The following is a 9,755-nucleotide window of genomic DNA, read 5'->3' as shown; positions in this document are numbered from 1 at the left end:
ATTCCTGCTCTGTCTGAAAATGTAAATTCTCACACAAAGAGACAGCTGAAGTAAGGTGACACTGTAACAGTGGCTTTTTGGATGGCTACACTAAATGCTGTAAGTATTTACTATTACAGAAATATCTTATACTCCATGAAAAAATCTTCCATGAAGTATGACTGCATGGTTTCTAAATAGCCAGCAGTTACAGGTAATTCAGTGGGAAAGCTGAAGTTTGATTTACATGGCAGCCAGTTTCCAGGATCAGGAGGAAGCTGAAAACAAAAGGTGTGTTACAGGTTGTAAAAAGTTTCATTTTAAGAAAAATGAGCTCAACCATTTCCTTTTGAAGGCATAGTCTGGCTGCAACAAATTCCAAATATAGTTCATTTCCTGAGGGGTTTGTAGTAACATGTATGAATGCTGTGTGGTTTCTGCACTGTGGAGATAGAAAATGTGGATTTTCAAGGAGTCTGACCTTTACAGCACACTAATGATGCACAGGAATTTCCCTCCACAAAGAACTGAACGTGTGACTAAGTTCTGTTCTTCTGTAATGTGGCATCTGTCAAATGTGGGAAATACGCTGTTAAGAAAACTGCTTTAGCACCAGTGAGATAACTTCACACCAGCTCAAATGGCTACCTAGTTCTCTGCGATGGGTATGTTAAGTTAGAACCAACCTTAACCTCATTCTGATGTGGTATAAGAAATACTCAAAAGGCTACCTTCAAAAATATTTAAAAGATTATTCGTTTAGTAGCTCTTGTCCTAGTTCTGAGTCCCAGTAATCATCCTGCAATTACAGAAACTAGCAAAAGCCTCTCAGCACTTGAAATCATTACACAGTTAAAAGATGTAGGAAGGAAGAAGCCACAACAGTGGAAAATTGTACAGCCGGGAGCAGACAAACATTGGAAGGTTGTTAGTGGGATAAGACTCCGTGAAACAAGAAATGTAAGGCCAAGCACTCCACAAGAGTTTAATCTTTCTCCATTTCCTGCAACAGCTTGTGTTATTAGAAAGGTAATTAAAGGTTTTCAAGTAAATGGAAGTATCTACACCTGCAGTAATTCTGGGCTAGCCACAGCCTCCTAATGATTCTAATCCTAAAGTGATTTCTCTGAAATTCTCACTCTACCTGATAATCAATTATCCACAGGAAATTATCTGGGGTTGCCTGGCTTTTGAACTGTTCTCAAAAAATTCTGTGGTTTCCACGTCCTCACATCAGGTGTTCTGTAGGGAAGACAGTCCTCCTTGCAATGCACTTAGTATGTCTTTCAAGAGACATCTGAAATAATTTCTTTGCCAAATCTCATCTCCATACTTGCTATTCTCATCCCTGTTTATAAATTTTTTTCAAAAAATCTAGAACAGATTTGGAATTTAACGCTTACTATTTCTACGCTAAACCATGGATCAGTTTTTAGACCAAACTGATAATGACTAGCTCTTTGTTCTAGATTTTTGTGGAACAAGCTTTCATTTTTCTTTGGAATCTGAAGAGTTAGTGGAATATTCAACTCAAATTGTTTGTAGAGAGCAAGTCAAAGCACAGAGGGAACAGGAACAAATGTTGAAATGAGGATAAATATTACCCATTCCCTGTAAGTTTCTCTGTGCATCATGGGACAATGAAAACAATACCTGGAATCCTACTATACCATGTAAAATGTTGAAGAGTGCTCTAGCTCTCTGTATACTGATGCAGTGACAGCGGTTTAAACTTTTGTGAAAAATACTAAGCCCACTAGGCCTTACATTCTCCAGAATTCATATAGGAGGAACCCGTGTTACGTACCACTCTTCATGACAACGTTGGACCAGACGTTGGCATTCAAAGCTTGTACAATTCGTTTCACTCCGGTGGACTCTGGAAAGTCATCTAAACCAAAAGACAAAGACATTGCACTCCTAACAATGAGATCAAAAATCCACTACATGCCTGAAAGTCAGAAGGTGTGTGTCTGAATGCCTGTCCTACCTCATCACAATAGATACACACCCCTACTGTTGTTAGGAAACACAGATTTCTTGCCTTTGCTTTGTGAGAGAACGCACAAATCTCAATTAATGCCTTGCTTGGTCTAACTTCCAGGTATTATGAACTGTGTGCTCTCAGCCTGTTGTAGAGAGATCTAAATTCTGAGTGGGGCTTTGTTAAATATTTAGCATGAGGCCTACACTGTCAAATAACATACGAGTAAATTTAATAGTAATAGACAATTTTTAAGTTGTTGTTCAAAGCATCTTTTACCGCAAGATCTTTTGGAATGCTGTATGGCATAAAAATAGGTGATGGCGTTACCTTTCCTTCCTTTAGGAAGTAGAGAACTTCAGGCAACCACTGAAAAAAGGTGGAATGCTTGTTAAAAATGAAAATTAGAATTGTAAAGCTATCTCCACAACATCTAACTCCAAATGTTCCAGTAATCCTGTGAATTACAGTAACTTGTAAGACTAGGGGAAGCATTATTTGGAGTTCAATTTATTTAGTGGATAGATCTGATACCACCTTGTATAAAGTCAGTTTTCCCATTTCCTCAGTTTAGTCAGCTTCCCATGTTTGTGCAGGTCCACAAAACAACAGGGTGGTGGTGGTGGGGAAACTCTCTGGATGCAAAAATGTGATTGCTTAAAAATCAAACTCTTCTAGGATGACTCAGGGACAGGTGCAGTAATTGAAACTGCCTTTAAAAATTAATTTAAAGCTGTCTGTGACCCCTGAGATAAAATATTTTGCCCTCTGACACTGCTGTTTTGTTTTGTATTATCAAGAGCCTCAGTTTAGAGTTCTTGTCCTTACTGCACAAACAACGGACTGACAGTGTAGTCATAGCAAGAGCTGCAGATCATTTGTGATGAGCTGCCAGAAATGTCATCATTTTTAAACAGATATTGGCCCAGTATGTTTACTGCATCCATTGCATCCTTTGTAATTCATACAGCATGTTTACAGGGTAAATATCTTACTCTCTGGAATATATTTCCTCCTATGCATGAGTCACAGTGAATCAACTATCATATTAAAAATCCAGTAAAGATCTTAATACTCCAAAGGTTAACATCCTGAGTTGTTATTAATCCCATTGCTTACATTATTTAAATGGTAAATAGCTTGTTCTTAACAACAATTATTCAATAGAAAAATAACTTGACGTAATGTTACTAGTATTCCCTTTTAAAGCACTCAATAAGAAAACTTCAGTCTAAAGGGTATCCAATTTTTCTGGTTTCTATAAATCAAGAGTATGTGTATGTCTCCCTTCCTGATTAAAAAAGTGTCAAAAAGAAATGCACCTTTAAAGACACAGCTTGGGGAGGACGGTGGCTGTTAGCTACTCAAGATACAATTTTTACCTAGGCCTTTAAAGGAGGGAAGGGGTGGGACTTGAGATCTAGCTTAGGCCTTTAGACCAAATTATTTTTGGTGACAGCTCTGTACTTGGTGAACCTGAAATAGAGCAAATGTTAGTGAGTAATTCCACTCAAGCCTGGAAATTGAGTCAGTTGTCTTGTTTTGCCTCTATAGAGGTAAGATGTAAACACTTTTTTGTGTCACTGACATGGGGAGATAAGGCTGATGCTGATAAGGCTGTCAGGAAGTGCACAGTCACTTTTCAAGAGTGGAATATCACACTGACTTTGCTTGATGGGTTTTTTCAAGTTATAAATGTATGGTCAGACAGTGATTTTGAAACTAGTTTATTTCCTGTGTAGCAGTGCATGCTATTCTGAATTGTTTTTAACAATCTCCCCTCTTCAGCCTATTGTGTCACTGCTTGAATAATGTCTATCTTTTCTTGTTATGTACAATAGTTTTTGAAGTCTTTTTTTTTTAAAAAGACAAAGAATTTTCCTGCCCTTGTGCATCTCTCTGGTTCTTGTTTTTTTAGATTTATTTCCAAAGTGGGAATGGGAATAAATGCTTCTAATCTATCAATACAGTCCCAGGATTAGGGCCAGAAAAAGTAGATATTATTTTTATGTAGGTGCTACATAAACAGCAGCTGTATTTGGGAGGAGACAAATGGAATTTCTTGGAGGAAATAACCACCTCCTCCTCCTGACCTTTTATAGCTGAGACTAAGCCTCACCAACTGGCAGCATTCTATACTGTAATCACGTAGCACACAAAGTTATGCCCCTTGCCATTGTTTAGAAGATATTTTAGTGTGCTTTTTTAATTCTAAAAATTAAAACAGAAGTAGCAGTCCTACCATCTTCATCAGGCAGTTCCTCAGGGCTAAGTTCTACCAGTTCAAAGCCATGCTTGATACACCATTCTTGAGCTTTCTGTCTGTTAACACCTAAAGTTGGGAAATAAAAATGCATACTGAACATACACATTTGAGACTAATATCAGCAGCTGAATCTTTAGCTACATTTTATTCCCTCAAAGTTGTTTGCTTATTTTGGATTGTATGGGGGGAAAAGTATATAGTAGCTGGTGTGGGTCCTCCATTCACTTTGATTACAAAAACTCCAGAGTTAAACTCCTCCTTTGATTTTTTTTTCATATACCGTAAAATCAAATGGCTTTGCAGTGGGTGCTCAAAGGGAAATAAGTGAAGTGCCACAGTGAATGAAGACTCCCATTAACTCTAGGTTTGAATCTGAATTAAGTGACATGGACATACCTGCACCTTACAGTTTGCTGCTGTATTGCATACACTAATCCAGAACCAAAGCAAACATTTAATGTTTAAATGGTCAAAAAAGATGAACGTGCTTTCCAGTGTAGTTAAGCAACCAAGAGTCATCCTCATTCCTTAACAGAAAGGATTGTGCACATCCAGGAATATGAATGCCTGCTTAGTTAACTTCCAGTACGTGCTGCTATACTAGGAATGGGACACACAGCTCATTTTAAGCAACCCTGTAAAATTCTGATTCAGTTTTAACCACGACTGGCTTAAGACTTCTGTTCCTGGACACAAGAGTAACCCTGGCTATTCTCAATCAAATCTCAAGCCCAGTCTCACACAGCTGTTTTAGGAAGCAATTGTGTTGATTTAACTAGAAAATAAATTATTATGCAAGGTTAATAAATCTAAGTCAGTTTGGGACTTCTTTGGGTTTCATACCGTTTTCAGATACTCTGTTACAAACCAGGATCATGACTTCTGGTAACCACTCTTCTGTCAGGGGAAGCCATTCAGAGACACTATCAAGTCCAGATTTCTAAAGGGAGAAAAAAAAAAGTTCTTTGGAATACATCATCAAATACTTTAGTTTTTAACATAGTTGTAAATCATTAATAGTATTAGAATAAGATGAAGTAAGGAAATATGCTAGGCTGTGTATCAAGAATGTTTAAGACACTTGTGTTCTAATCAGAAATTGACTTGAACAAAACTTCCTTCTGATTCTTGACTTATCTTACAGATGACTTAACCCTACTGCCTTGGACCTCACTTTCATGGGTATATTAATTATGCAATCCTAGTGTAGATTAGGAAAGATTGCTACTTAAGGCTAATCATGAGAATTTCATTTTAAGCATATCTGGGGTTTAATGCACATCATCCACACTGAAGCGGATGTTATGGGGGCTGGTGACCTACTCCCATTGCTCCAGTTTATTCTGAGCCAGCCCTGAGATGTCTGGTTAAAGGTATCTTTGCAGAATGTGTGGCATGCATCCCTTCCCATCTGTGGTGAAAAACAGCTCCTTATTTAGATTTCTTTTTTTGGTCTCAGAATCCTTCTGGCTTTTGCTACAGCACTGTTTTCACTGCTGCTAGCTTAGAAACAATTCCAGATAAAATGATAGCACTGAATCTTATGTTTAGCTATCCTAAAGCAGCCTTTCTGAACTGGCATCAGCTAGGAGTAAAGCTGGAGGAGGATTTGCTTAAATTAGTGGCATATTTGCACCCTGAAAAACTCTTACAGCTAGAGTATGATAGGAAAAGGGAAGGAAACTGCTTCCATTGATAGCAGGCAGAATTTAACATTGATCTACTGACAAGTAATAGAACAGCCTAAAAGGAATGGATGGCACAAGATGAGAATGTAATTTGTGGCTATCACTGTGATAAGGCAATGATGTCATACAGATAAAGCAATATAATGAAGCATAAGAGTCTTACTATTGTGCTGTCGAAGTATATAACAAACGCTTGCACAGATTCAGCAATATCTCCAGTGACAAGAAATGTGTTTGGTACTACGCAGAGGTGAATATCTGCAGAGTAATATTTATTATCTATTGTCCAGGGGTAAAAATTCACTCCTCCGTTCGTAGTAGCACCCACAGTAAGGTCATCTTTTCCTGTGATACCTGTATAAAAGAAAATGAATGAGACATGATAAAACCAGCATCAAGAAAATAATGTGCTTACAGAAGCTTGGTACAATGCCAACACAGAGCCATCTTTACTTACTGTAATAAAACAGTATATATTTAAGATCATTAAAAATTCAAACTCAATTTGTTACTCTGTCCTAGAGTTTATTATTTACCTTTCAAAAGAGCTTAATTTCAAAAGAGTTTATTTTCTAGCTTTCAAAATAAGATGTGGTACAGAAGCTCTTCAGAAAGCAAGGCTTTTTTTCCTGGAAATGCATTTTCAAGTGTTAGCCTCAAACTTGCTACCTGTAACCAGGATGTATGGAGAGAACACCTAGACTTTAGTATAGCAGAAACAAACCTCATGTGTTTGTTCAGATGTAAACAACTGACTGTGACCAAAACCTGAGGAGAAAACAAACCAAGATACTACAGTTCCCTTGTAATTCCCATTAAATTCCATGTAGGAGTTTGACAATTAAAATCCAAGTCAATGCTCTGGTGATGTAATGTTAAATGCTGCCCTTCGTGTGCTGGTAGCGACCTTCACAGAACACCCTCACAGCAGGACAGCCACCTGGTGGAGCTGAATTATAGTCAGTAGCGGAGCATCCCGTCTATACCTTGCTGGAAAGGGCAGCATGTCTTGTTCAAGCTGGACAAACCTATGGATGCTTTAAAACACAGGTCAATTATATATTAAATTATCTAGAATTTTTTGGGGCATAAGAAGAGTTAAAAACAAGTATATTGGTTTTCAGAGATCTTAAGGGGTCATTTTAAAATGGGAGTGGGGAGGAGCAAAAAAAAAAAAAGCCCCATCTATATGTTTTTTCCAGGTTAAGAAAGTTTGACTGTTTAATTTGGATGACAGTAGTTTTCAGAGTAATTGGTCTTCAGTCAGCAGCTATTCTGTAGTAAGGCTATCCACGTCACCTTGGGGCTGGGGGATGGCAACACCAAACAAACCTTGACTCTAAACTTTGTATTCTTGGAGCACTAGCTTCATATAAATATGGAAGAGACTACCAATACAGCTAGCCAAAATCAGCAATCTTGAAAGATTTTCATTCTTTCACAGCTTTTTCAATTGCTCTTAAGCAGTACAGCCCAGTTCCAGTGGCACGCAGAAGCTGCTTTCCCACACTTATCTCATGAACACCTGCAGATGTGGATCTCTGCTTGCCCTGCAACACTTAATGGTAATAGTGCAGTTGTGTTGCAGCAGGTATCTCTATCCTGTTTGCGTTAGCTGATATTAGGCTTTACTGACATGAAGCAAACACCTTTGCATTCATCTTCCAGGGAGACACAAGAACAGCTTTGCAGTTAGTTTTAAGCCCAAGCTTTCCAATTTCCAAAAAAAACCTGAGTAATTATTAAAACAGCTCATCAAATGATAGTGTGTCACTTTACAGAATCCACAGCTTCATATTCTATTGTAATAAAGGCATTTTGGCAGTTGACAAGTTATTTTTTTCTGCTTAAAAGAGAAGCTTGAAGAATGACTAGATGTTAAGTGCTGTACTTGGTATAATTTAGTTTGGTATTTTTGGTAAATGGGACTCTAATACATGCCAGTTGCTACTAGACCAGGAGTTGCTTTTAAAATGGGTATCGGGGCCAATGGAGGTAGCTTTCACCCTGCTTAGATATAATGTGACAAAATTATAGCAACTGGGAGAGGAAACAAGTTAGGAAGATAAATGTCACTGCGTATCCAAAACACAGGGATGCCTTTTTCCTTCTGGAATTATCTGTTGCCTAGCTTTTCAAATGCAGGCATAATCTTCATTTTCTGCCCTGGAAAGCAGATGTTTTGTTTGGAGACTTTGAATGCTACATAAAATATGCTATAAATTTCCCTTCACTAGTGTTTTGACAGTTAAAAATTATTAACTAAATAAAAATTGGTTCTAAACTAACAGAATTGCAAGTTAATGTAAGAAAAAGCTAAGAATAAAAGAGCCCATAGAAATTATTGAAACAGAAAATCAGCAATAAGGCTTAAAGCCAAAGGGAGGAAAAAAGGGTGAGGAAAGGAAGTCAGTTCCCAAGTCACTCTGTAAAGTTAGCCACCCTAGCAAGAATACAAAAGAACTTATGAAAGACTTTCAAAAGCTGATATGAAAGAACTTTCACGTTTGCTTTGTGATTTTTTTTTTTTCCTCTTACAAGAGTTCATGGACAAATTTAGGCCTCAAAGTACTGCTGGAAGAATGAGGACATGTCCCATTTCCTATTACACCCTACTTGTTCCTGTATTTTAAGCAGTCTTCTTTCATCCTATTGTGCTTCTGATTACCCCCCGTTCATCCAAAGAGATTTTGCCAATCCCCTGTGAAATTTCTCTCCCACTAAAACTGGATGTTGCACAGTAAAGTCAAAGGACTGCAGGAACTTTCTGAAAGGATTCAGACTTGCTACGTCTCAGCCTGCATGTAGGGTTGTAACAAATTACTGCAAAATAGCCTGATTGCTCATGGCAGGAAACTAAATGCAGTTTGGGTATCTTGTGATATTCTTCTTCCACAAGCCACTTGGACCAATTAGGTTTTGGCCTTTAGAGTAAACAAGCAGAGACAAAAGAAATATACACTGTAGCTCAAACTGAGTTTTCAAGGATATAATCCATGATGGAACTAGTTTTATGGATTCCATTTGCCACCTCCACATTCCAGGAATTTCTTTCCAAGACAGCCTATATGTTAATGAAACAAGAAAATTTGGCCAGAACAGGTTGATATCTAATTTTAGAGAATATTCATGAGAATAAACCCCATTTTTATTTGGATACAGAATAAACTTCTAGAAAATTAATACAGCATATGGAGGTGGCTTGTCAAACTTATCTATAGTGAGTTACTCATTTTTTAATTTTAAACTGCCCAGCCATTGAAAGTGTCAGTGGTTTGCCATCCAAAGAGCCTGGAAAGCCAACTGAGTCACTCTTTGACCGCAACAGTCGGCAGGCCTGCTGGGCTGAGTTAATTAGCTTGCCTTTTCCTAGAGCAGAAGTGCCTCCTTTGGATGACAGGAATGCAAACAGACTCCAGCTGCATCACCATGAAAGAGTACTAAAAATGTGCACGGAAAAGTTATGCTACAAAGGAACATTGCCTAGTGTCATTCAAAAACATGATTAAGTTCAAGGTCCTCTAAGAAAAGCTGCAACTACTAATGCTGCACAGAGGTTTAGTAAGGGTTTTGTAAGCGCAAGGCAGCAAACGCTCTTTCAAAAGGAGAACTGGAGACCAGGAATAACTTTTCAGAAGAGAGCTAAATAATAATCAAAGAACTAGATGGAGATCTCCTGACTCTTGCTGCAGTGTTCCCTGTTCTCTAGTACCTACCTGATACTGAAGTACTTCTATGTTGTGTGTTTAAAAGTAATACTTTTTCAGAATCATTACAACTCCTCTTTGCAGTTTTTGTTTAATTTGATTAAGGTATTGATTGCTCTTGTGTTTTTCAG

General features: G+C 37.9%; 1 protein-coding gene across 1 annotated transcript in view; it reads right to left on the bottom strand.

Annotated features, from left to right (window-relative positions):
* Nucleotides 1-6,263, bottom strand: part of AAGAB (alpha- and gamma-adaptin binding protein) — a 12,377-nt gene extending 6,114 nt beyond the window's left edge. The window contains exons 1-4 of the mRNA XM_010081682.1: nucleotides 6,081-6,263; nucleotides 5,073-5,169; nucleotides 4,206-4,295; nucleotides 1,787-1,870 (exon numbers count right to left, since the gene is read on the bottom strand). Coding sequence (XP_010079984.1) covers nucleotides 1,787-1,870; nucleotides 4,206-4,295; nucleotides 5,073-5,106 — 208 coding nt within the window. The 5' untranslated portion in view covers nucleotides 5,107-5,169; nucleotides 6,081-6,263. The remainder of the gene's footprint in view (nucleotides 1-1,786; nucleotides 1,871-4,205; nucleotides 4,296-5,072; nucleotides 5,170-6,080) is intronic.
* Between the last annotated feature and the right edge of the window lie 3,492 nt (nucleotides 6,264-9,755).

Source organism: Pterocles gutturalis, unplaced genomic scaffold (genome assembly GCF_000699245.1).
Source record: "Pterocles gutturalis isolate BGI_N339 unplaced genomic scaffold, ASM69924v1 scaffold42854, whole genome shotgun sequence".
NCBI classification, from domain to species: Eukaryota; Metazoa; Chordata; class Aves; order Pterocliformes; family Pteroclidae; genus Pterocles; species Pterocles gutturalis.
This window is presented reverse-complemented; position numbering and strand designations above follow the sequence as displayed.